General features: G+C 26.0%; 1 protein-coding gene across 3 annotated transcripts in view; it reads right to left on the reverse strand.

The window, feature by feature from the left end:
• Positions 1-411: 411 nt before the first annotated feature.
• LOC117182320 (RNA-binding protein 24-like) overlaps positions 412-27,645 on the reverse strand; it is a 102,937-nt gene continuing 75,703 nt past the window's right edge. The window contains exons 5-7 of one of the 3 annotated variants that reach the window (XM_033375476.1): positions 25,448-25,504; positions 18,709-18,929; positions 412-5,904 (exon numbers count right to left, since the gene is read on the reverse strand). In XM_033375476.1, the coding sequence (XP_033231367.1) occupies positions 5,759-5,904; positions 18,709-18,929; positions 25,448-25,504 (424 nt within the window). In that variant the 3' untranslated portion in view covers positions 412-5,758. Of the gene's footprint in view, positions 5,905-18,549; positions 18,942-25,447; positions 25,505-27,645 lie in introns of all 3 variants that reach the window. The other 2 variants (XM_033375475.1, XM_033375477.1) reach the window with 2 other exon arrangements.

The following is a 27,645-nucleotide window of genomic DNA, read 5'->3' on the forward strand; positions in this document are numbered from 1 at the left end:
TACGATCAGAAGTAAATGACCGGTCTTTTAATTCAATTCCCGGTTTTTAACGGTCAAAAGAATTCCCGGACATTTCCCTGTTACTCGGTGCAGCAGCCACCCTGCTGTTGAAATGAAGCTTGAACAGGTTTTTTTTTAATTTGTAAAATTCTCGGTCAAAAAATAAATTCACTGTCATTTCTCACTTTTTCCCGATCACATAAAATTCCCGGGCAAGCGGCCACTATAAAATTGCTTCGATCAGAAGTAAATGACCGGTCTTTTAATTCAATTCCCGGTTTTTAACGGTCAAAAAATTCCCGGTTATTTCCCGATCTTTCCCGATCAAGTCACCACCCTGCTTTCTGGATGCAAAATCTGAAAATTTTAAAACTGTGAAATAGGTTTAAAAAAAAGAGAAAAAACTGAAAATTCTCTTAGAGACAATATATTTTGCTTCTTTTTCATTAAACTAATATGTCGTACGGCAATATTGATAGTATTGTAGTTAACAAGAAATATATGTATATATTACAGTCGTTAATTCTAAGCACGTAGGATGTCAAGACCTAGACTGCCATTGACGATGTAGCGCCTTTTTTCCGATTTTCTTTCATTTTCTTTAAGTACATATTTACCTTTTAAGTAATAGCATTACCTATATATAATTCTAGTCATAATCGGTAGCCATATTGAGACATATTAAAACAGTAATAACTATCTTACTGATAAAATAATAATAATAATAATAATATAATAATAATATAATAGAAATAATAATAATGGCAATAATCGTTAATAATAATTAATAAGAAAAATTTAATTAATTATTATATCTTCCTAATAACGCTAATATTACTATTTGTCCTATTATATAATATTTAAACCTACATTCTGCGTCCTCGCTTATTTCATTTATACATACAGACGTTTCAACTTCTTTTGTCTATCGACTTTTGCTAAGCCTTCTAAATATTTCAAATCATCGATTTCTAGGCTCTCCAAGGCCTCCAATTTTAGGACTAGATGGCCTCAAATCTAAAAACGATCCTTCATAATTGACTCTCTCGCTCTTCTCCTCTCACTCTCTTTTTTTCGACTTTTTCACTCATCCACTTTTCTCTCTGCGTCTCATTTACAAACGTGACACTAGAGTGGCATTTATTTGTCAAAAGAAGATTTTTTTACTCTGACTCCTTAGATTTTTTCGAATACCTATAAAATAATCTACAAATTTGATCAATTTTGATGCTACGATACCATATTTTGCTCAAGTTATGAGCAAAATCGAAATCACTGGACTGTAGGATCCGGAGTGGTCAACTACGACGAAATTTGGTATAGCAAACGACCAATTTCGGATCCTACTATCTCGATTTTGCTCAAATTTTGCTCAAAATTTTAGCGATATCGTACGATCGTAGGATTAAAAGTTGTAACCTACTTCAAAATTTAGGATAATAGGCAACGTCGAATGCTAAGATCTAAAGTTTGTTTAATTTTTGAGCAAAATTTGAACAAAATCAAAAGCGTAGAATCGTACGATCCAAATTTGTGAACACCTGGAATTTGCGATAGTAAACGACGTATTATACAAAGTTGGATTCTACAGTCTCAATTTTGCTCAAATTTTGAGCAAAATCGAAATCGTAGGATCCTTAGTTGTCAATTACGTCGAAATTTGGGATAATAATCAACTTATTATACGACTTCGGATCCTACAGTTCCGATTTTTCTCAAACTTTGAGCAAAATATGAACAAAATCAAATTTGAAGGAATTTGAAGGATCCTAAGTTGTAAATTACGTCAAAATTTGGTATACGACGTCGGATTCTACGATTTCAATTTTACTAAAATTTGGAGCAAAATTTGAGCTCAAAATTTTGCTCAAATTACATATTTTTTTGGACAATGGAAAAAACCAGGGACTGAGAAAAAAACCGATTTTGAAAATGTAGGGCCACCCTAAGGTGACACTGACTAGTTTCTAACCGATCGCACCAGCGCTTTTCTAAGGCACTTGTCAATTACTTGTCAATATTCACTTTGGACGAATTACGTATAAAATAACATGTTTTATATCTTTTTCTTTATTCTCGCAAAAAGCTACGTCCTTTTGGATCCATTGTCATTGACACAAGGCCTCAGAAATAAGACAAGCTTCGACTTCTGACAGATTTCGTAAGGCAACCGCGGTTAGAGTTCAACAATATTAATTTAATTTCTATTTTCGCTGGTAAGCTGCACGAGCTACGATTTTTTTTCTTAGATTAGTTGATATAACATTACGAATCAAGTCAGTCGAAGAAAAAACAAATTAGGGTCAACTGAAGAAATGTTTAAGAACTTAATTTTAAAAACGAAATAAATAAATATAGAAGAAAAATAAAAAGTATTCCAATTTGGAAGCGATTTCAAATTTAAAACTATTTAAAATTCGAGCTTTTTCGAAATTAAAATATTTGAGATTCGAGCTTCAAAAAAAGGAAGGCAATCTGAAATAAAGCTAACTTCAGAATTAAATAAAAAATGTTTCTTTCTATCAAACATTTTTCCAGTTGCTCCTAGAATATTTGGGGAGCGATTTGAATAAGAAATACGAAGGGGCGATCGCATCTTTAAAAAAAGAATATAAAATAAAGCGACGGAATTCCCTTCATCGCGAGCCTCGATTCAAAGTGACATTACAGTAGAAATAGTGGACACAACAGTTTAGACCGTTTTTTACTTAATAATTCCTTTTTTCTCTCTAATTCTCTACTTTGAGTTTAATTATATTTTACAATCAACATCGTCTTCCGATTGATTTTTTGCCCACAAAAAATCGAAAGACAAAATCGCAGTTTTATAAATAGTATAACATTAACATCTACTTCTCTTTGGAGGCGTTTGCGCCATGCTTCCGCCAATTTTTGGCTCCAAGGGGAAGATTAGGGAAGATTAGTCAGAAGAGATTTGCTGTTTTTAACAGGTCGATTTGATGTGAAATCATTCATTATTAATACTAGAGTATAAAAATCATTCTGAACCTACAATTCCACAGTTTAAAAAGAAATTAAAAACAATTTTGAATCTATCATGGGTAATAAAAATCGATACCTCCATGTCAAAAGAAGTCCTCGGGCCGTCTAAACTCGTTGAGAGTTTAGACGACCAATCTGCTTTTCGAGTTGGCCTCTCATTTTAGTACGTATACGAGGCAAAAGGCAGACTGATTTAGTAAGTAATAATTAGAATATTATTTACAAAATATAATATATTGTTTAAAATATAATATAATTAATAATATATTATAATCTAATATTATTTATAAATCCCTTTAAATTCCTTCAAGTGGATTACTCTTCTGCACTCTAAACTAAGCATGGTTAATTTAGAGTTTAGACGACCAACGCAATATGCGTTCTTTTTCGGCGAAAGTTTTAGTAAATAATATTTCTTAGGTTATTTATAATATATACTATTATGGAATTATCTGAGTTTATTGAATTATCTGAATTTTAAAGAGCATTAGCCGTCTGAACTCTAAATTAACCATGGTTAGTTTAGAGTTTAGACGGCCGATTATTTAAGTTCCTTGATTTATCTGCGTTTGTTTAAGAGCGTTGGCCGTCGCTGTCTAAACTTTAAATTAACTATGGTTAGTTTAGACGGCCAATTAAGTTGGTTTCTTGAATTATATATCTGAGTTTTTTAAAGAGCATTGGTCGTCTAAAATCGAAATTAAGCATGGCTTATTTAGAATGATTAGTTCGGAGTTTAGACGGACATTCACTCTTGCTTTTTGAGTTAGCCTCGCATTTAAGTACACATACGAGGTAAAAAACAGATCGATTTTTAGCAAATAACTCTTAGTGTATTATTTATAATATATTATATATTATTTATGAATCCCTTTGCATTTCATTTAGTTCTTTCAATTCCTTGAATTATCTAGGTTTTTTAAAGAACATTAGCCGTCTAAACTCTAAACTAATCATGGATAGTTTAAAATATTTAGTTTAGAGTTTAGACGGCCGATTATCTAAGTTACTTGAAATATCTGAGTTTCTTTAAGAGCATGTCCGCCTAAACTCTAAATTAAACATGGCTAGTTTAGAATGGTTAGTTTAGAGTTTAGACGGTCAATGCACTCCTGCTTTTTGAGTGGGCCTCAAATTTTAATACACATTCAAGGTTAAAAACAGATAGATGTTCAGGAAATAACACCTAGTATATTATTTATAATATCTTATATATTATTTATGAATCCCTTTAAATTTTATTTAATTCTTTGAATTCCTTGGATTATCTGGAAGTCTAAACATTAAATTAAACATGGTTGGTTTAGAATGCTTACCTTATAGTTTAGACGTCAATTATCTAAGTTCCTTCAATTATCTAAGTTTCTTTAAGATCATTGGTCGTCTAAACTCAAAATTAATCATGGTTTATTCAGAATAGTTGATTTAGCGTTTAGACGGCTAATTTTCGAAGTTCCTTCAATTATCTGCGTTTCTTGAAAAACATTGGCCGTCTAAACTCTAAATGAATCATGGTTCGATTAGAATGGTTAACATAGAGTTTAAACGGCCAATTATAAAAGTTCCTTGAAACATCTGCCTTTCTTTAAGACCATTGGCCGTCTAAACTCAAAATTATAATGGTTTATTTAGAATGGTTGCTTTAGAGTTTAGGCGGCCAATTACCTAAGTTCCTATGATTATCTGAGTTTCTTTAACATCATTGGTCGTCTAAACTCTAAATTATTGATGGATATTTTGGAATGGTCAGTTTAGAGTTTAGACGGCCAATTATATAAGTTCGTTAAATGAATGAGTTTCTTTAACAGCATTGGCTAGCAAAATTCAAAATGAATCATGGTTCGTTTAGAATTGTTGCTTTAGAGTTTAGACGGCCAATTATCTAAGCTCTTCAAATTATTTGACCTTTTGTAAAAGCATGGTCGTCTAAACTCTAAATTAAGCATGCTTAGTTAAGAATGGTCAGTTTAGAGTTTATACGGCCAAAGCACCCTTACTTTTTGAGTTGGCCTCGCATTTATATACACACACGAGGTAAAAAACAGATATATTTTTAGCAAATAACACTTAGTGGATTATTTATAATATATCATATATTATTTTTGAATCCCTTTGAATTTCATTTAGTTCTTTGAATTCCTTGAATCATCTGAATTTTTTAAAGGGCATTAGCCGTCTAAACTTTAAATTAACCGTGGTTAGCTTAGAGTTTAGACAGCCTTTTAAAAAGCATTATCCCTCTAAACTCGAATTAAAGATGGTTAGTTTAGAATGCTCAGTTTAAGAGTTTAGACGGCCAATTATCAAAATTTCTTAAAGTCTCTCGATTCTTTCAACATGGAGGTACCGAAATCATAATTCAAAATGAAATCGTAATAAAATCTCAACAAGATTCACAAAAATGGTGAAATAAGAAAAGTGGAAAGGCCCGTTGGGAAGTAAAAAAAACTTGAAAGTCACAACCTCCTTGAAAATAGAACCTTTGTCTAATGAAGTATTGAGCTTCATTTCCGTTTAGAAAATTCGCAACCGTTATCAAATTCAAGTCAATAAATTTTCCTATTGAATCTTTATCTGTGATGATTTCCCAACAGGGATAGAATGGCAAGGTGATAATTCGTTAGCGGTTTGAGCCGAGATGAATAGCGTTTACAAAAAGAGACGAAGTGTACTACAGGATAAGATTTTCGATACCTAGATTAAGATTTCGAGATTAGTTGATTATTTTAACGATCCAGAATTTAGTTGAGCTGTTCTATTGAAGCCTAGCTTCTTGAGGATTCGTTTGGTACTGCAATCCAGGAAAAGCTGCACCCGCTGTCGCTGCAGCTTGCAATCCTCCGGCTCCTTGCAAAGTTGCATATGTGTAGGGTGTAACATAACTAGCAGCTGCTGCATTTGCTGCAAGTAAATTATAAATTGATAGACTAAGTGCCGTTTACTGCCCCCAGGGAAGAGAAATTTTTATTTTAAATGGGATGCCTGGACAAAAAATCCCGGAAAATTCCAGGTTCTTTCCAGGTTGTTATTATTAAATATTTAATGTATTGAACATATAATAAACAACTGGCATATATCACACATATTTAACCTATAAATTTAATATATTTGAGGATAATCCGCTGCAGCTGTGTTTGCGTAAATGCCAACAAAATGGAAAAACATCGGGTGCGAATTCGCACCAGTGTACTATTTAAGGGTTAATTTTACGGAGTAGCAAATATTTCGCATTTTTTAAAACAATCGACTTGAAATGCGTACGAGGCATTCCACACAATATTTCCCACCGACATTTTTTTTTACCTAACTTTTTTCTTAACACTCAAAAATATTCGTTACGTATTTTTTTTATTTTAATATGTCATGCAAGGTTTTCTAAAATTTTTTATTTTTTATTCTATGTTCATAAAAATGTACCGTTTTTAATTGCTTATAATGCAATATTAAACAAAGGTATGAAAATTCATACGGAAGATAAAATGTGGGCCTTTTCCTCAACTTTCAAATAAAGTATACTAAAATACACTTTATTTGTTTAATAATATAAATGAAATATTTGAAAACAGATTTTTTTCAATTTGGATTTTTTTTTAAAGAGTGGATTAAACGTTTTTCTTGATCTGGTAAAAATTTGGGAGTAGGTAGTCAAATACTTTCGAGGCAATTAATTTTTTAATAGCGGCTGGCGCGCGCGAAGAAGTAAAACACAACCATTTACTTACAAAATCGTATATTTTTATGTTGTAAATTTAACATATTCAAAATGTATTGCTATTTAAAAATGCATTGATTCGAAAGTATTTGACTACTTACTCACAAATTTGTACCAGATCAAGAATAACGTTTAGTCCACTCTTAAAAAAAAGGTCCAAATTGAAAAAATCTATTTGTTTATAAATATTTCATTTAAATTATGAAATAAATGATTAACGTAAATTTTAGTATACTTTATTCAAAATTTGAGAAAAAGGCCCACATTTTATATTCCGTGTGAATTTTCATATCTTTGTTTAATATTGCAGTATAACTAATTGAAAAGGATACTTTTTTATGAACATAAGATTTTTTTTTGATTTTCTCGAAAACTGCGTGTCATATTGAAATAAAAAAATACGTATCGAATATTTTTGAGTTTTAAACAAGAAAAGAAATATTGTACATGATAAAAAATTTTGGTGGCAAATATTGTGTGAAATTCCCCGTACATCGTTTCGCGATTTCACTATAAATAAGGATTTTTTCAATTGCAATTAATATCTTCAATTTAGAAAGCTTCTCTAAACTATATTACAAGATATTCTTAAATATATCAGCACCATCGAATAAATAATTAAATATTACTAAAAATGTCATTAATAATTTTTTGAATTTGTCTCTAAGTCTATGAATTTGAATAATAATTCAAACAAGTTTTTATTTTATCTTCTTGTGATTGAAATTCAGTTCTTATTAATGTAAAATTAATGTGGGGACTATATTTAATTCAATTTAATAAGCTTCAAATTTCTAATTTTTCAAATGACAATATTGTATTTTCAACAATATATAGACAATAAATAGACTTTTTAAACAAATAGCTGCATTTTAAAATAAAACGAAAACTTTTCAAGCAAAAATGAAATAGTTGACTTTCAGTTAAAAAATTAATTTTCCACGAAAAAACAAAAACAAATTTTCAATCAAAGTGATGGATTTTTAAATAAAATTATGGAATTTTCAACTGGAACAGGAAAACTTTAAATAAAAAAGATAAATAGTTAACAAAAGAGTTTAAATTTCGATTAAGAAGTTTGATTTTAAACAAAATAAGATACGATTTTTATACAAATCACATGAATTTTCAACTAAAAACAAAAAGAATTTTTTAACTAGATTAATTAATTTTTAACTAAAAAAGATCATCTTCACTTGAATTGAAAAATATTCTAATAAAATTATGGAATTTTCAACTAGAACAGACAAACTTTCAATAAAAAAGATAAATAGTCAACAAAAGCGTTTAAATTTCCATCAAGAAGTTTGATTTTCAACCAAATAAGATACGATTTTTCAACAAAATACATGAATTTTCAACTAAAAAGAAAAACTATTTTTTAACAAAATAAACGAATTTTTAACCAAAAAAGATCTATCTTCACTCAAATTGAAAAATATTCTAATAAAATGATGAATCTTTCTAGATACCAAAAAGTTCAAGTTTCAACTGAAATAATTATTCATTAACTAAAAAAATTAAATTTTCAACCATAAAGATCAATTTTCAACCAAGAAGATTAATTTCGAACAAAGAAGACAAAATAATTAAAGTTTTAACTGGAGAAGTTAGATTTTCATTGAAAAAAAATTAATTTTTAGCTAAAGAAAAAAAGAATTTAAAAAACTGCTTATTTTCCAACCGAAGGGATGTATTTTTCATTAAAATGATCCATTTTTAAGAAAAAAATTAATTTTTAACAACGGATTTTAACTTTCTACCAAATAATTACATTTTCATTTAAAAAAAAAATTAATTCTGAATAAAAAATTAACAAACTGATATTTTAACCGAAAAATATTAAAATTTGAATAAAAAAAAATAATAAATTCTTAATTTTCCTCTGAATTTTTCCTTGAAATCTTTGTGAAATATTTTGAAATCTTTATGAATTCGATAAAATCTATTGAAGTTCTTAAAATCTTTTTAAATTTGTATAAAACATTTGAAATCTGAAATCTTTAGGAATTTTTTTGAGATCTTTCGAAATTTCTATGAACTCTATGAAATCTTTGAAATCTTTATAAAAGCTTTCTTTAATTTTTGTTTGTGAAATCTTCTCAAATTTTTCAAAACCATTTGAAACTGTTCAGGATTTTTGAAACATTTGTGAAATCTTTCATAATCGTTTGAAATCATTGAAATATTTTAAATCCCTGGAGTTCTTTTATTCTTTTTAAACCTTTATGACATTTGTATGAAATCTTTGAAATCTTTGTTAAATCGTTTGTATTAATTATTTTTTAAACTCATTAAAATCTTTGTACAATCTTTTAAATCTTTATGAAATGCTCGAAAACTTTGGGAAATTTTGGTCAAATCTTTGTCAAATTGTTTTAAATATTTTTGAAATTTGTCTTAAATTTTGGCTTCTAAAATCTCTTTTATTCGCTGAGACCATTAATTTGAAATATAAATGAAATATTTCCAAATCTTCTCAAATGTTTTGAAAACTTTCGAAATCGTTTAAAATCTTGGAAATGTTTTTGAAAATGGTTTTGTTCACAATCGAATTTTTTTGATGCTGAAACTCTGATTAACTTAGAAACAAAATTAAATTCAGGTTCCAATGAAAACATTGATCTATCTTCATTTTTTAATGAATTGAATTACATTTTTATGCCGAAAATTAGACTTTTTGAAGTTTTTAAATGTTCATTTCTACAATTATAAATTGTAAACAGAATCGTAAAATACGAAAAATTCGTTGACAATGCTATGTGACCCTCAATTTTTTTTTTATGAAAAAAATGTAAGGTGTTTATCAAAAACCTTTAAAGATGAAATTTTATAATAAAGTTGAGATTCAGAGGTCATATTCATCACTGATTTTTTTTTAATTTATGAAACTTTCAAGAAATAATGCTCACCTTACTACAAAAATTTCTATTATCTGAACAAAATCTGGTCAATTCTTGTCTTCCAATTTATAAGAAGTATTTCTAAATAATTAAAAAATCGATAAATGTTCAAAAGATTATATGAATATAATTTTTTTCGAGATTCTTGAGAAAATTCAATCAGGTTTAAAAAAATTTCAGATAATATATCAAAATTAAAAAGTTAATTTTCAATCAAATAGTTGAATTTTCCCCAAAAAGATACTAATTTTAACAGCAAAAAATCAGTTGAATTTAACTAAAAATATGAATTCGAAACAAAATAGTTCAATTTTCAACCAGAAAAGATTTTCACGAAATTATAATTCGCGGAGAAAAATAATTTTTAATACAGAATACAAAATTTAAATAACTATTTATTTTTATAGATAGATATATAATTTTCTAGGTTTCTTGAGAAAACTCAAAAAGATTTTTAAAAAAGAAAGAAAATTTTGAAAAACTTCCAAAATCTTTAAGAATATTCTAAATTTTATTTTTTAAATTATTTTTTTAACTTTTTAAAATTTATAAATATACTTAAACTTACTCGAACTTTTTCTAAAATTTTTTGAATCTTTCTAAATTGAAAATTGATGGTATCTTCTACATTGATTTTCGAAATTTTAGGAAATATTGTTCAATTTTTTTTGAAAATTAATTTTTTAATTTTTTAACTCATAAATAAATACAAATTTGTAAAAAAATAAAATTTGATTAGACCTCTACGTAAAATTGTGAATGAATTTCAAAAATAATGAAAATCAGGGTGAGTTAAGAATCAGTTTAATTAATTTTAAGCTAGGAGTATTTAAAATTTTACAATTAAATTTTTTTATAAACTGAAAACTTCTTAAATTAAAATTAAAATTTTTCTTACTTAAAATAGCTTAAAAATCTTTAAAAAATTTCAAAATTTTATTTCAAAATCTTGAAACATCTGCAATCTACATGTTGTTTTACATTTATTCAAATGTGCAATTATTTTTGAAATTTTTCCAGAACTTCTAAAAATCTTTTATAATAATTCGAATTCTTCCTATTTTTTTTAATCCTGTAAAATTGCAACTATTTTTGACCATTTTAAAAATCTTTTTAAATCCTTTTAAATATTCTCTTTAAAATAAAGTAATTTATAATTTTCCTAGGAATCTTAGGAGAATGTTTTTTTATTCGTTTGGAAACTGTAGCCATTTCATTTAAGTTATTTAAAATTATTTCAAATTGTTATTTAATTTTGAATCTTGGCAAACCTTCTAAATACCTGTAAATATTTCGATTTTCTTTTAGGAATTAGAAATTTTACTTCAAAATTAAACTTTTTCAAACAGAGAAATTAAAATTATAAAGTTCCATGTTTAGTTTAATTACAAAAGTTCAAATTTTAGGCCAAAACAATATTTTAAATTTGATAAAAGCCTTTAATTATGAACATATTATTTTGAAGTTATTTTAAAATTGAAAATGGTTTATAAAGTTTTAATCAGACGTTTATATTTGTTTAAATACACTAATAATTTAAAAATTCCAATTGAAACAATTTCATTTTTAATTTTAAAATCTGGAAATTCTTCAATTTCAAGATGATTCCGAATTGTCTTGAAATATGAAATATTATTCACTCGTTAATTCTTAATTTATGGTTAAATTTCAGAAATGATTATACTTTATCTTCACTTTTGATCAACTACAAAGGTTTTTTAATCCAAAATTGTCGATTTCAAACGCCACTAATTTTTAATTTTCTAAGTCTTGAAAACTGCATTTTAAAATTCTTTAAACGAAAAATATATACTTGAAAATTGAAATCCAAAATGGAAAATATTTAAGTGAAAGATTGCAAATCACGCACCGTAAACTGAATGATATCATAATTGAAAAATATAAAAATTCAACTGTTTATTTAAAAAAAAAAAACTTTTAAAATCAAACTTTGAGAACTTTTTTCCTACAAATTTTAAAAAATGCGGGTCAACCAATAAATTCATTAGCATTTCCCGACCAAATTAAAATCCCGGTCCCTAGCGGAACAGTAATTTTTATGGTCATGCAGTTGCGTAACCGTTCCGTTCACATAGAACACTAGAGCCATTTTTTTCTTTGTTAAAAACATTATCCGCTATTGAAATTCTAATAAAATTGTGAATGAATTCGAAAAAGGACAAAAATATGTCCTAGCGGACCCAGTCACCAAAACCGTTCACAAGGCCTGCTAGGGAAATTTCTAGTCAAGGTATCATAAAATCTAAAAAAAAAGGGATTCCGTGAGAAACCTTAGTATCCATTAATGAAAAATATGGAAGAAATAAAATAAAAATTTCTTTTCATTGGGTAAAAAATCAGACGTTGAGCCCAATCGTTGCAAACTACCGTTCGCCATTTAACCCACCACCACCACAGACAGCGCAGCATTTAATGTACATGTCGATCTTACAATAGATATAGGAACATAAACATGCAAGATTGCGTTTTCAATTTTCCTCCTATCATTCCCTTTCACCTTTTTCTACGTTTTCTCACACATTCTGGTTATTTTTTTACTGAACTCTTTTTTAACAAACAAATTAGGTTGATACAATAAAGCGTGCATCAATATTTTATGTTTAATTTTCATGCTTTGTTAATTAAATATTTGGAACTACGAAAAAGCACCCCTAGCGGATCTAGTGCTTGTATGACCTTTCCGTTCCGCTAGGGCATATTTTCATTCTTTTGCACATTTATTCACAACTTCACATAGAACTCTTTTTTATCGTTTTACGCATTTATATTTTTGTATTTTATTTATTTATATGTTAAAAAATTAAAAAGTAAAACAGCTTTTATTTTGTAATTTTCCAACAAATAAATCAATATGACTGCAAAAAGATAAAAAGAGTCTTGAGTTATATTTGAAATAGTGAATAAATGCGAAAAAAAGGGTCCGCTAGGGACTATTATGAAAAATTGGTTTAGAGTTTACAATCTTAAAGTTAAAAATCTTCATTAATAAGACCAATCCTAAATGAAAATAAATGCATGAACTACAAGCTGGTGAATAAATTTAAAAAAAGAATTCAAGCGGTAGCGACCCTGATAATAAAAAAAAAGTTCTAAAGAGTATTAGAGAAAATTATCTAAGTTCTTTTTAATAAGGATTTTAAGCCTAAGAAGTGAAATATTTTTTTAACTATTACTGCAAATTATACCACGTTTCCCCAGAAGCAATTTACTTTAGAAAAATAATTCTATCGCAAATCTAAAAATTCTACTGTAGCAAAGAAAATAAATTTCAGTTGATGAGTTATATATATAAAAAATTCTAGTAAATTTGATATATTTGTTTAACCAATCGCTGTTTCAATACCTACTGAGAAAAAATTAAATTACAGGAATCCTGTCAAATGGAATATTTTTCAATTAAATTTGCAACTCATTATAAAATTTTAAATAAAAAAAAACGAATATATTTTAAAAGATGTTAAGCATTTTCAGCTGGAATAATTCTTCAACCAAAATTTTTTTCCTATAATTCTTGACCCTCAATCTGATACACCAATTGTCTAAAGACGACCGCGCCACCAATTTGGAACTATTGGAAAGAAATCTGAACTTCGATACAAAATTAACGAAAAAGAATATATCAAATAATAAATTTTTGATCTAAATATAATTCAAGGTGTCTACTAATTTTTCCCTGGCAAATTTCCCCCTTTTGCCGGGTCTTTTTCCGGTTTATCAATATCAAAACCCCTTTTTACTATAAGCACGAATAAAAACGTGCTTCCCAAAATTTTTTTAAATGTAATTTTAGACAATTTAACTTAACATTTTAAAAAATAATATTTTTATTGGATTTTTTGTAATAAATCTTTAATGTTTATAATCAATAATCCATCGATAATAAAAAAGAAATTAAAAACTCTATTTTAATTTTTTCTTCGAGATTATAAAAAAAAATAATTTTTGTTTAAATTTGCTGATATCTTAAAAAGATTAAAATTATTTTGTAATTGTTTCAAAACTTTTATATATCTCCTAAAGTTATTCGAAATTTTTTTTTAAACTTTGTTATTACGCAAAATTGAAATATTCAACTTTAAAATCGTCTGTATTCTTTTTTTAAATTGCAGGAAATCCTTTGAAATATATTTTTTTTCTTGAAATTAATTAATCGAAATAAAAAAAAATCATTAAAAAATTTCCCATGAATCTTAAAATTCTTAAAACTTTTAAATTTTGTTTTAAAATTGTAAAGAATACACATTTTGTTCAATAATTTTGAAATATTCAAAAAAATTCATTTAAAAAAACAGGACGAATTAAAAAAAACAGTTGAATTTTTAACCAAAATTTACCATTATAATTTACCATTAATTTTTAATTTACCATTAAAATTTATACCATTATAATAATTATTTTCAATGAAAAAATAAAAAATCTCGAGAAAAAAATGTAATATTCGACATTTCAATTCAAAAATATTTTAATTTGTAAGGAAAAATTTTAAGCCAAGTAATTAAATTTTCCAGAAAAAAAAAGAATTTTTAATCAGAACACTAATTTTCTACCAAAAAGACAAAATTTTAACAAAATAAATAAATTTTCTATATTTTCACAATTTACATTTTCAGTTAAGTAAATGAATTTTCAAACAAAAGAAAACGAATTTTCAACAAAATAGTTCAATTTTCAACAACAAAATCAAATTTTTAAAAATATTTTTAAAATCAAAATATGAAAAATCTGTTTAAAACTTCTAAACCTTCTAAATATCTTTTACAATTATAGTATTGCTCCAAATTAATAAAAATTCTGCATAATTAGAAATATAACCTTAAAATCTTTGGGATTATTTTTTTACAATTCTGAAAATCCTTTAAAATATTTTTGAATTTTTTTGGATTTTCTCTTAGAATTCATTTTTCAAAATTAAAAAATCATGTGAAATTTCTCCATGAATGTTAAGAAAAATTTTCTATTCTCTTGAAACCTTAGAAAACTCTTACAACGCTTTTAAATTTTGTTTCAAAGCAGTCAAAAATTCACATTTTGTTAAAAAATGTTGAAATCTTTTGGAATTTTAAATTATTTTTTAAAAAGAATGAATTTTCAACAAAACAGTTGAATTTTTCACCAAAAAATATTAAATTTTTACCAAAACAGACCAATTTTCAACAAAATAAGTAACAAAATTTAACTAAAGAATATGCATAAAAAAAAGATGAATATAAAAAAAAATAGTTATATTTTTAACCAAAAAATGAAATTTGCAATGTGCAAATTTAAATAAAAATCATTTTAAATCAATTAAATTTTCTACAGAAAAGATCAAATTTCTAACGAATATGATGAATCTTAATTTAAAAAAAAAAGAAATTTTAACAAAGTAGGTCAAATTTTAACTAAGATGTTAAATTTCAACAAAAAAAAACTTGATCCAAAAAATATGAATTGACAGTAAAACAGTTACATTTTTAACTGAGTAATTAAATTTTAAATGCGAAAAATTAAATTTTCGAACAAAAATAATTTTAAATCGAGTAGACTTTCTAGCAAAAAGATCAATTCCCATTCAGAACATTAATTTTTACCAAAATGATGAATTTTTAACAAAATAAATAAATTTAGAATATTTTCAAAAGTTAAAGTTTCAGTCAAACAAATGAATTTAAAGAAAAACGAATTTTCAGCAAAGTAGCTAAAATTCAAACGTATAAAAAAATATTTAAAGGTTTTCAAATTTTTGTTTTAATCTTTTTAAAACTTTTAAATATCTTTTAAACTGATCCTGATTGTTGCTAGAATTAACAAAAAAATCTACATAATTTTCTAACCCTTCTAAATATCTTTTAGAATTATGGCATTTAAAAAAATTAAATTCGGCCTCATTAGAAAAATGACCTTAAAATCTGTCGGATTCTTTTTTTGCCAATTTTGAAAATCGTTTGAAATTTTCTGAAGAAAAATTCTCTTAAAATTAATTTTATTGAATAATAAATTATTACAAATTTTAAGAAAATTGTTAGATTCTCTTGAAACCTTTAAAAATTCACTTTTTCCAAAACTTTAAATGTAATTTCCGACTCGAATCTGTACTTTCCATTTTATTTTATTTCCCGGTTATTTCCCGATTTTACCGTATTTTTCCGATTAGTTGACACCCTGATAATATTATTGAAAGAACCGAATTAATCTTGCCTATTTTTTTAAAATTATTAATTAATTATCATTCCTTAATTAATTCGAGCCAACAAATAGTTCACTTGCCAGATGGCGCTGCTATCAACGTCAAAGAGGCCCGTTGCGCGTAGCCTATTTTATTTACAATATGCATGAATACGATCGTTCCTCATGTCTGTGAAGCGAACCTGAAAATCCTCTTTTAAACTCACAGGCATATATAAAAAATTATATAAGTGCATTTTAAAGCTTTGAGAGTTTAAAAAAAATTAGGATGAATTTAAAAAAATTCAAAAGAATTCAGGGGAATTCAAATGAATTGAAAAAAAATAAATGCCAAATATTCCATTGATTTCAGAAAAATCTGGAATGAATTTAGAAGAATGCAAGGGAATTGAAGAGAATTCGTTAAAATTCATACAAAAAGAAGACAAATAAAAAATAATTCAAGTAAATGGAACAAATTAAAACAAATTAAAACAAATTAAAACAAATTAAAGCATTCAAAGTGGAACTCTTGAATTTTAAACTTTTAAAATTGAATTTTAAATGTTTTTATATTCTGAATAATTTCAAGTTTAATGAATTTAAACTGCAAAATTCAGAATTTTTTGTATTCATAAATTATAAGTTCCGAAAATATAAGTCCACGTTAACATTTATAATATTCTAAATTAAAGAATCAATCAAAGAACTTTGAAAATTTTCAAAATTATATTATTGAGTTATTCTAGGCTAGAAATATTAAAAATATTGAAATTCCAATCTTTTTTATAACTTAAAGGTTCTTAAATTAGAAGTTAAATTATTTTCATTTTAAATAGTTGAAGCATCCTTGAAAAGATAATAAAATTTTATTTTAAAACGTCAAGAAATTTAGAAGTTGTTTTAAATTTTGTCAAATTTTAAATTATTTTAAAAAATTTTTTTAACAGAATAGTTAAAAAGATTTTTAAGATATTTCCAAAATTTTCAAAAAAAAAAAAACCCCTGGCAGATTTGAAAGATTTTTTTTTATAATTTGCAAGATTTTCTAAAAATTATAGGAAAAATTCTATTCATTTTAATATATATTTAAAAATTCTGAAAAAATTGCACACACTTCTTTTAAATTACTTGATGTCATTTTAAGTTTTAAATTAATTTTAAATCTTTTCCAAACTTCTAAACATTTGTTGCAATCACTCATATTTTTTCTACAAATAATTATTGTTCAATTATTATTTATGCATCAAAATTAAACAATTTAAGTTTCAAATTAAACATTTTTTAAATAGAATAATAAATATTGTAACGTTGAAATTTTAAAAGATTTTCGAAATTTTAACAACTCAAAGCTTTCCATGTCAAACCATTTAGTTTCAAATTGTTTACTTTTAAATATTTGACTTCAATTCACTCGTCTTAAATTAACACTCGAATATTTCTAAATATGAAATAATTCTCCTTTTTCTTAATTAAAAAATTTCAAATAAAATGCATTAAAATTTGAATAATTCAGACTAAACCAATATTTTTAATTTAATAAAAGCCTTTATTTATGAATATATTATTAATTTAATTTCAAGTTGAAAATTGATTTGAAAAATTTACAATCTGGAAATTCTTAAACTTGAAACGAATTTAGAATCGTTTTATAAAAGCAATTATTGTTTAGTTTCTAATACTTAAAGTATAGATCCATTTTTATAATAATTCAATTGTTTCATTAAATTTATAGTTCATAAAATGAAACTTTTTTTTATGAAACATTTTCAACTTCAACCGCTTTTAATTTTAATTTGTTTAAGTCTTCAAAACTGCACTTTAAATTAAAAAATTTCTTCAAATTAAAAATATACGCCTAAAAATTCGGTATTGCCGAAAAACCGAAAAATATCTGAAAATAACCAAATTGGGAAATTCACTGCGCAAAAAATATCACAATGTGTTCCTTGATATTAAAGGAAAATTTTTACAAAATTTGAGTCAAATTCTTCTCCTTTTTTTTAATATAATAAGAAAAAATATAAAAAATTGAATAGGAATTTACTGTTTATTATCGCTCGCAGGTCATGTTTCTTAACCGATTCTAAAGTTATTTTTGTTAGGAATGTTCAGCATTAAATTTGTAAGAGAATTAAGGTTTGCGATTTTTTAATTTTCTAGTAGAACAAAAATATATAAACAAATCATAATTAAATTCTCAAATAAATTGTTTAAACAATTCATTATTATTGTTAATAAGATTCAATTTGTAAAATGCTAGAAATTTGCGGTTTTTTGTTTAATTTTAAACTTTTTTCTCCAATTTTAAATTATAGTGAGGCGGTTAACTAACTAAAGTTGAAAAATTTATTGTTTCAATCACTTATTATTATTGTTTAAATTTTTTTAAATTATTATTTCTTAAATTCCCGGTCAAGAAATAAATTCACTGTCATTTCCCATTTTTTTCCGGTCTCAGAAAATTCTCGGTCATTTCCCGGTTTCACGGTCCAGCGGCCACCCTATAATAGCCATAATATAGCTGTGAGCTGAAAAGGAGATTTTCAGGTTCGCTCCCCAGACATAAAAAGCCTGGCCATGTCCATGCATTTGTTAAATAAAATATCGTATAAATTATGAGGGAGAAAGACGAGTCATAGGCGAGCAAGCATGAGCCAAAGACTCGTCTTCGGTTCGCAAACTCGTGAATAAAGTCCCTCTTTTCCGCCTAGGTGCATAATATACTATTTTGTTTCATTCTCTGATATTTTTTAGAATCGCTACCATTGCCGCGGAGTATGGTTGGCAGATATTGTGGCAGGAGCGCTTTTCCCAAGCGATGTTGTGCCAGCAGGGTCTGGTTGAGGTTGCTGTGCTGACTGTGGTGTAGGTGAGTCAGGTTGGTGTCGTTGCCTTTGCTCGTAGCGTTTTTCAAACACATACCGGCGGCCGCTGCACTAGAATAGGGCGAGTACGCCTCGGCGAAGTTGTACGATGTTCCAGGATAGGTCGCTGCAGCGGCTGCTGCATTCTGGTACTCGTAGAACTGCGAGGCAGCAGCTACGGCGGCTGCGTGGCTCAGCTGCGTCGCCGGAAGTGGTACCAGGCCTCCCGGGGCCGCGGCTGTCAGGTACGGTGATTGGTACATATAACCAGGTGGTACACTGCAAGAAAAACTAGTTTTAATCAGAACACCTTCTTCCCTGGAAGTTTATTCTTTTTTTTTTTTTATTTCTTTTTTTTATATTTAGGATGTTAGAAGGAGTAGATTGTGAATATTGGTCAAGGTGGAGTGTACATACCGAAGCTTCCCAGATTTTGAACAGATTTCTTCGTTCTATTTTTTTACTGATTTTTTTGTATTAAGATTATATATTGATTGATAAGTTGAAAGTGTATTAACAGGAATTGACTAAAAATGACTAATGTTCTCTTGAATTTATAGTTATTAAAACGATTCGGATGAAATTTATAATAAATTAAATTGAATGTTTAAAAAATATAAGTAAAGTAAACAAATATTTAATAAAAAATATTGCACTAATTTCAGTAAAATTGCAGTGAATTTAATAAATTACAAGTCAATTTGAAAGAATTCAAGTGAATTAAGAAGAATTCAAAAGAATTCAACGAGTAAAAAAATACAAGAGAAATAGATATTTTAACGGAAATCGGGATAAATGAATAAGAATTCAGAAATAAATTTCAAATAAATTCAAATGAATAAAGCAAAATCCAATTAGTTCTAAATATTCAACTGATTTTAGTAAAATGGAGTAAATTTGGAAGGATTTAAGTAATTATTGAAATTCATAAGAATTTGAACAAATATAATTGAAAAAAATTTCAAAAATGACAAAGTTTCCATAGAATGGAATACAATGGAGACAAATAAAATTCAGAGTGAATTAAACAGAATTCAAGTGAATCGAAAGAATTTAAAAAAGAAAAAATTAAAGAATTCAATGAAATTCGAGGGAATTTAGAAAAAGTTAATTTTACAGAAAATTCATGGAAATGAAAAAAATTCAATGAAATTCCTAAATGTTGCACTGAATCATAAACAATTCAAAAGTCTTACAAAAAATTATTTCAATTCATTCAATTCGAAATAAATTTAGAGAAACTCAAAGATATGTAAAAGAAAATGTTGAAGTTCCTAAGCATGTAAGGCGAGTTTAAAATTTTCGGGGTGAATTAAAAAAAATGTAATGAATTGAATTGAATTAAGTGAATCTAAAAAATCCAAGTGAATTCAAATGAATTTATGGGAGAATTAAACAAAATTACGGATAATGCCATAGAATTAAAAAGAATTCAGGGTGAATAACATGTAAATTAAAATAAATTGAAAACAAAATTAATCCTAAATATTCTATGGATTACAGAAAAATTGTAATCAATTTAGAAAAGTTTTTTTAAAACTGTAATGAATTAGGGATAATTTTTCTTATTTAAAATAATTTTAAAGAATTCAGGATAAATTAATAAGAAATCAGTCAATTTCAAATGAGGAGAATTCGATAAAAATCATAGACATTCAAGTGAATTAAAAACAATTCAAAAATATTTTTAAAAATGTATTGAATTCATTAAATTTGAAATGAATTGAGAAAATTGCAATGGAATTCAAAGAACTTTGACTAAACGCCTAAGAATTCAAGGTGAGTTTCAACGGCTTCAGGAAGAATTAAAAAACTTCAGGATAAATTTAAAATAATTCAAAAGAATGTAAAAGAATTCAGGGTTAATTCCAGATGAATTCAAATATATTGAGAAAAATTCAAAAGATGCAAAATTTTTCACTGATTTCAGTACAATTGGAGTGAATTTAGAAGAATTCAAGAGAATTTATTAGAATTCATAAAAAATCAAGTTGAATTAACAATAATTTAAATAAATGGAAAAAATTTTAATAACAAAAAAAATCTATGAAATTCAGACAAATTGAAGTGAACAGAATTATTGGATAGGAATATAATAAAATCCATAGGAATTGACGGTGAATTTAAAAGTGTTCAGGGTAATTTAATCCAAAAATAATTTTAAAAATATCCATTGAATTCACTAGATTTCAAGATAATTTCAAAGAATTTTGGGCGAATTTAAATTTAAAAGAATTTTTAAAATTCCAAAAAACTCCAAAAAGCTAAGGAATTCAAAGAATTTAAAAAACATTCAATTTAATTCTGAAATTCTTGGGCTCTATTTCAATTTATTTAAAAAAAGTAGCTAAACTCTTATTTTTTTAAAAAAGTGACAATTTTGACTTATCTGAAAAAAGTGATATGAAAAAAGTTGACTTGAGTGACTGTTTAGCAGCCATGTAATTTTGAATGATTTATTAATAGTAGAATTTTGATGAAAGTTTTTTTTTTTTAATTATGAAGAGATCTGCTCCGGGGCGTAATTAAATACCTTCTTCGTACAAAACAATTTTGTGTAGAACTTTTTCTATAATTTCCGATTTTCGAGTAAAAGCCGGTATTTCAGCAATGAACAAAAAAATTTAATAAAGAAGTGTTTTTAAACATTCCTTATTTAAAATAAAAAGTTATATTTTTAAATAAAGTTTTAAATTTTCTTATTTTTAAATGCTGTAGATGGTATTTCATTTAGAGTTCATTTAGAGTTCATTTAACACTTTATGGTGTACACATTATTGTTTAAATTCTAATATTATCTACTTACTCTGCATATTTTTTTACGGTGTTTTGCTTTATTTTGAGAATAATTAAGTTTAAAATTTCATAGTATATAGGTCATTTCTCAATAGGTGACGATATGAACTGAAGTTAGAAGAACAGTTATTATTTTGAATTATTTGCACATTTTTTAATTTATCATTCAAAAATAATTGTTCTTCTAACTTCCGTTCATATGTTGATCTCTTAAAAAATAAACTTCATGCCACGAAAGTTTATATTTAATTATTTTTTAAAATGAAGCAAATCACCTTCACCGAATTATTTTCTTTTAAATTTTATCAGAAAGAATCTATTAACAATTTGAAGTATGTAAACTGCTGATAAAAAATAAACTACTATTTACTGTATTCATTTAAAAGAAAAATGAATTTTTCAATTATAACTTAAATTCTTGAAAAACAATTGTTCAATTTTTTAATTCAAGAAAGTTGTCTCTAATATAAATTCTGATACTTGTGTGACTTTATTCAGAAGGTATTTTGTTACGACAGTATTTCGTTTGTTTGCGTATTTGCGTAATTGTGTAATTGTGTAAACAGAAAATCATGAGTTGGTGTAGAAGAATAATAAGACTTAAATGCTACCTTCGTTCCTAGCATACAACATGATTAAGCAAATTTATGATATAGACATACGACTAAAAATATTTTCAATGCGTTCCAATTAAAAAATAATTTGTTTTTTATAAACACTCACATTAAAACAAAAATTAGAAAAATGAACTGTAAACGTTAGTTTATCCTAGATAATAAATATTTACTTATTGAAGCAGAAAATAGATGGTATTTAAATGCGTGCAAAAATATAAATAAATTCAAAAGTAGTTTCTGATTTCGTCTTTCGAAATTAGAATTTTAAAACAATTCTACTTCTGGGGCATTATTTCTTAAGTGCAACAACTCAAAAATCGAATTGGTCCGATTTAAGTCAAATATTTGGCTTTCAAAAATGAAATTAAAAAATAAATTTGACTTTTTTCACAGCTTTTCAGGCTAGATATTAAATTTGGTTTCTTTCTTTTAGAATTTCGAAATTAAAAAGTTAAAGTCGACAAAAAAAATTTGAAAAATACATTTTTTGCTTTTGGATAGCAGTTTGTGGGGGACAAAATTGTCACTCGGATAATATCATAAGCATTTTTAAAAATAAATGATTGTGCTTTAAAAATGAAGGTCAAAAATAAATTTGACTTTTAAGAACAGAGGTAAATTTTTCATTTTATTTTTATCTCAAAAGCTTTGAGGTTAAAAACTGAGACTTCAGTTTTTACAGTTCAAATGGGGAGTTTCACGACCTTTTCATTAGCTGTAACCATTGTTCGAAAAAATAAATATTTTAACTTCAAAAATATAAGTCAAGAATAAATGAGATTTTCCTCATAGGACAAGAACCTTGAGATGCAATAGTGATGTGTGCGTACGCATACGGATATTCTAAAGTATTTTTACACAAAAATTAAAATTCACTTTTTAAACTCAAGGTTTTCAAATAAAAAATCCAAGTTTTCTTTCTAGCTTAAATAAAGGATGAAATAAGTCAAATTTATTCTTGATCTTCATTTTTGAAGGTAAAATATATATTTTTTCAAAAAACAATTACGACCAAAATAATTCACTTATTGACATTAAAAGATTTTAAAATAAAGCAAACGGCATATAGGCAAAATCATTCGAAGCTAATTTTAAAAAATAAAAAATGAAAATCCCACTTTTTAATCTCAAGGTTTTATTTTAAGAAAAAATTTGCCATTTCTGAAAAATTAAAATTTTTTGTTGACCTTCGTTTTTGAAGGTTAAATATTTATTTTTTTCAAAAAAGCTTTTTCCAATAAAATTTTAGTCCCATAAACTACTATCCAATAGGACAACACTTTGCTCAATTTTAACTTAGATCGGGTAACTTAAATTTTTTTGTGGGTATACTTGAGAATAATAATGCACCTAATGGTAGTTATTAATTAAAATTATGTTAAGCTAAAAAGTCAGTCACTGAATTGACTCTCTATTAATTAAATTACATTTCTTGTAACCAACAATTTCCTATTTCTTAATTAAATAGATTCTAAAATGTTCATACTAAACCAAATCAATTTTAATAGAATATTTATTTTTTTAATTCAATACTTACATATTTTTTTAAGAATGTACAAGTGGATCTGAGAAAAAACTCAAAATATTCCTTGCTAAATATTAACGAAGGTATCATTTAGTGATCCATAGAATGCTCATCCCAGTAACCTTAAATTACAAACCCAATTTCAACTTTTCCCTTTACCAAACAAAAATCCAAAAATATCCTTCAAGCAACAGTAAAAACTCGAAAAATAAAAAAAACACAAAGGTTACTGGAAAAGCTTCAAGATCTGAATTCCGCAAAACGTCCCTCTGGTATAACTACCAAAACCAAACACGTAACACCAAACAAAGTGATTGAGGGACCGGATACGGAAGTTATGCAGCTTTTTGGGCGTTTAAAAAAACAGTGTTTTAGCTGAAGAAAAATAACAAAACAAAAAATTTGGGCCAGTATACACCATAAATATTAGGATCTGTAAGTAGAATGTTCGATTTAAATTTAAATTAGTGAAATTATATTTAAAATTTTTTTTAAATAAAACAGTTACAGGAGTTACGCCATGTTGAATTTAAGCATAAATTTGTTCAAATTATAGATATTTCTGAAAAAAAAAGAAAATTCTAAATTTTGACAAAAAAAAGTTTTAAAAATGTTTGAATTTAATTTTTGGTCAATATTGCACTGTTCTTCCAGAGTCAAACAATGGGGTAAAAGCACCCTTTTTGATAAAAATAGGTAAGAGCGGATAACGTACTACAACTAAAAAATTTTTTTTATTTAATAGTAAAGTTTGAACTTTTTTTAGATTTATAGTGATATTATGTCGTTTAAGATTTTTAAATTCATTAAAACCAATCATAAAACAATTTCATGCCTAACTAAAAATAATTACAAAATAATGGACGAAATTAATTTTTTCGTGATTCACAATGATGAGCTATTTTAAATCCATCGCTTTTACATGAAATATGACCGATATTAATTTACGATTAAAATTACTTAAGAATAGCTGCTACCTATTAATTATTTTAACAATTTTTTTAACAAATACAAATTTTGATCATTTTTCATTAATAGGTGTAATTATTTAATAGAATCAACTAGAAATGACTTGCCAAAAAAATTTTTTTTCTAATTATACAACCAATTTTTATTTTAAATGTTTTATGAATCAGCCTAATTTTTCACGGTATCAAATAAAAAGAATTCCATGAAAGAATATCAAAATGCATATTTCTTTATAAAGATTGATTAAATAATTAGTTAAATAATTTTTTCAAGTTAAAAAATGTGACAACAAGTAAAAAGTTAATTCCGGAAAAATGAAGCTCATTCTTTGTTTATAATTGAGTTATTCTTAACTAATTCTAATCAAATACTAATATTTGTTAAATTTCTTATAAAAGTTGCAGTCAGAAAACAAATTCTGGTATAATTATTTTATTTTATTATTATAAATTTATTTTCGTCAAACAAATATAAATTATTATTTTATTTTATTATTATAAATTTATTTACTTCAAACAAATATAAATTGTTTCGGCACCAAATGTCTCTTAAATAGCACTATATTTTCACAAAGTTTTATTAAAATCGAACGACCATTTGCAGATTCTGATTATTTTGATGTATACTGGCCCATGTGAAAAAAAGTATTGAAAATGTGAATAAGAGTGGAGAACTCAAAAAGAGTGAAAAGCGTAAGGAAGCATTGGTAAACACTATGACGATGCTCTCACGTGAATTTTTAAAGGCGACACGAAACAATCAAAAGAAATAAAGTGTCGCCAAATTAAATAGAAAGAAACGGCAAACCAACATCAAACGTGTAGGTACTGTATAGAAAAAAAATACTTCTCGGCACACGACACACGATTATCTAACACCAACGTTAGTACCTAATTGTAAGACGCGGTGCTTCTTGGCAGGCCGACGATTTGAATATGGCATCATGACTGGATTCTCTCGCGACCAATATGAAGAAAGACATGACAAAAGGATGGCATTAATTAGAACCTGCATGATGAATTTTATTTATTTATGAATTTGAAATGGATTATGGCATGAACAGGGTATACAGTGATCAGGCAATTTGAAATTCCCGCGCGTTTTTACCGACCAATAAAGACAACGATTCAGGGTGACTGTTTTAATCGAAGAAAAAAATTCCCGGTCATTTCTCGGTTTTTTTTTTGTTCGAATAAATTAACAAATTAAAAATAAATATTTTTGTATTAATTATTAAAATTAATAATATTCATCTTACATGATTAATAGAAGATATTCCTATAATCAATTTAATTGAATTTAATGAATAAAGTAAACTAATTCTTATTAAAGATCTAATAATGATTAATAAATTAATAATATAATAAATATTATTCAAATTTAAATAATTATTAAAGTTATTTTAGGCTAGAAAAATTAAAAATTGAAAAAGTAAATTTTTTTTAAATGTAAAAGTTCTGAAAATAAGTGTTAAATTATTTTAATTTTAAGCAACTTAGGCAACCTTGAAAACCTTCAAGATTTTATTTCGAAATCTTGAGAAATCTAGAAGTTATTTTTAAATTTTTTAAATTTTAAATTATTTGAAAAAAAAATTGTTAGAACTTCTAAATTACTGTTAAAATTAACTGAATTTGGTCTATAACTTTTAGAAAATGCTGCGAATTTAAACAAATTTCCTGGAAATTCGGATTTATAAATAACAATTGAACACTTATTATTTGGAGAAAAAATTAGACTAATTTTAGGAGGTAATTAGAAGTTTTTAAAAGATTCAAAATTAATTTAGAACTTGAAATGATTTCAAATAATTTGAACGAAGTGTGTGTACCAATAAAATTCAGCTATTCGCACCGAAATTTCGGTGCAAATACCCACAACATCATTTAAAACTAAATTTCGATTTTTTCAGATGACTAACAAAAAATTTAGATGCTTTTTTAAAATTGTGAAAGGCTCAAAAAGAATAAAAAAATTTTTGAGTATTCATAGGAAAATTGAAAATGAATTTTCACTTTGAAAAATTAGTTTAACAGAATATTTTAAAACATTTTAAGAGATTTCCAAAAAATTTTTAAAATACCCTGGAAGATTTTAAGATTATTTTTAATTTGCAGGATTTTCTAAAAATTGTATGAAAAATTCTATTCATTTTAAAATATGTTGAGAACTTATGAAAAAATCCCCACATACTTCGTTTAAATGACTTGATATCCGTTTAAAATTTAAATTAATTTTGAATCTTTCAAAAATTCAAAATATTTCTTAAATTTACTCCAATTTTTTCTACAAACAATAAGTGTTCAATTATTATTTATACATCAAAATTCAACAATTTAAGTTACAAATTAAACACTTTGTAAATAGAACAATAAAAAAGTAACGTTAAATGTTCAAAAGTTTTTAGAAATTTTAACAATCCAAAACTTTCTATGGAAAACTATTAAGTTTTAAATGCTTTACTTTTAAATATTTCAAAATAACGGGATGAACAATTTATATCCACAGCTGATAAAATAAAACTGTTTTTATACAAAAAATTTCAACTCCAAACTCTTTTATTTTTTAATTGTTTAGGTCTTCATGACTGCACTTTAAAACTTTTTTAAATTAAAAATATACGCTTAAAAATAAAAATCTAAAATGAATTATTTGTGAAGTAAAAGACTTTCGAATTACGCAAGGTAAACTGAATGATATCATAATTGAAAAAGATATCAATTCAACATATTATTTTAAAAACGGTTGAAATCGAACTTGGACCGATTTTTCTTTTGAAAATTGGTAAAATTTCTGGTCAAGAAATAAATTCACTGTCATTTACCGGACTTTCCCGGTCTCAGAAAATTCCCGGTTTCCCGGTCCAAAGGCCACCCTGCTTTTATGCATTTAAACATTATTTACAATAATAGAAAATAAATTGCTGATCACGAGTAGAGGAAACCAGTATGAAGTGAATACAAGTATGAGCTGAATACAAGTATGAGCTGAATACCAGTACGAGGTGAATACCAGTACGAGGTGAATATCAGTACGAGGTGAATATAAGTACGAGGTGAATATCAGTACGAGGTGAATATCAGTACGA

Source organism: Belonocnema kinseyi, chromosome 10, assembly GCF_010883055.1.
Source record: "Belonocnema kinseyi isolate 2016_QV_RU_SX_M_011 chromosome 10, B_treatae_v1, whole genome shotgun sequence".
In the NCBI taxonomy this organism is placed as follows: domain Eukaryota; kingdom Metazoa; phylum Arthropoda; class Insecta; order Hymenoptera; family Cynipidae; genus Belonocnema; species Belonocnema kinseyi.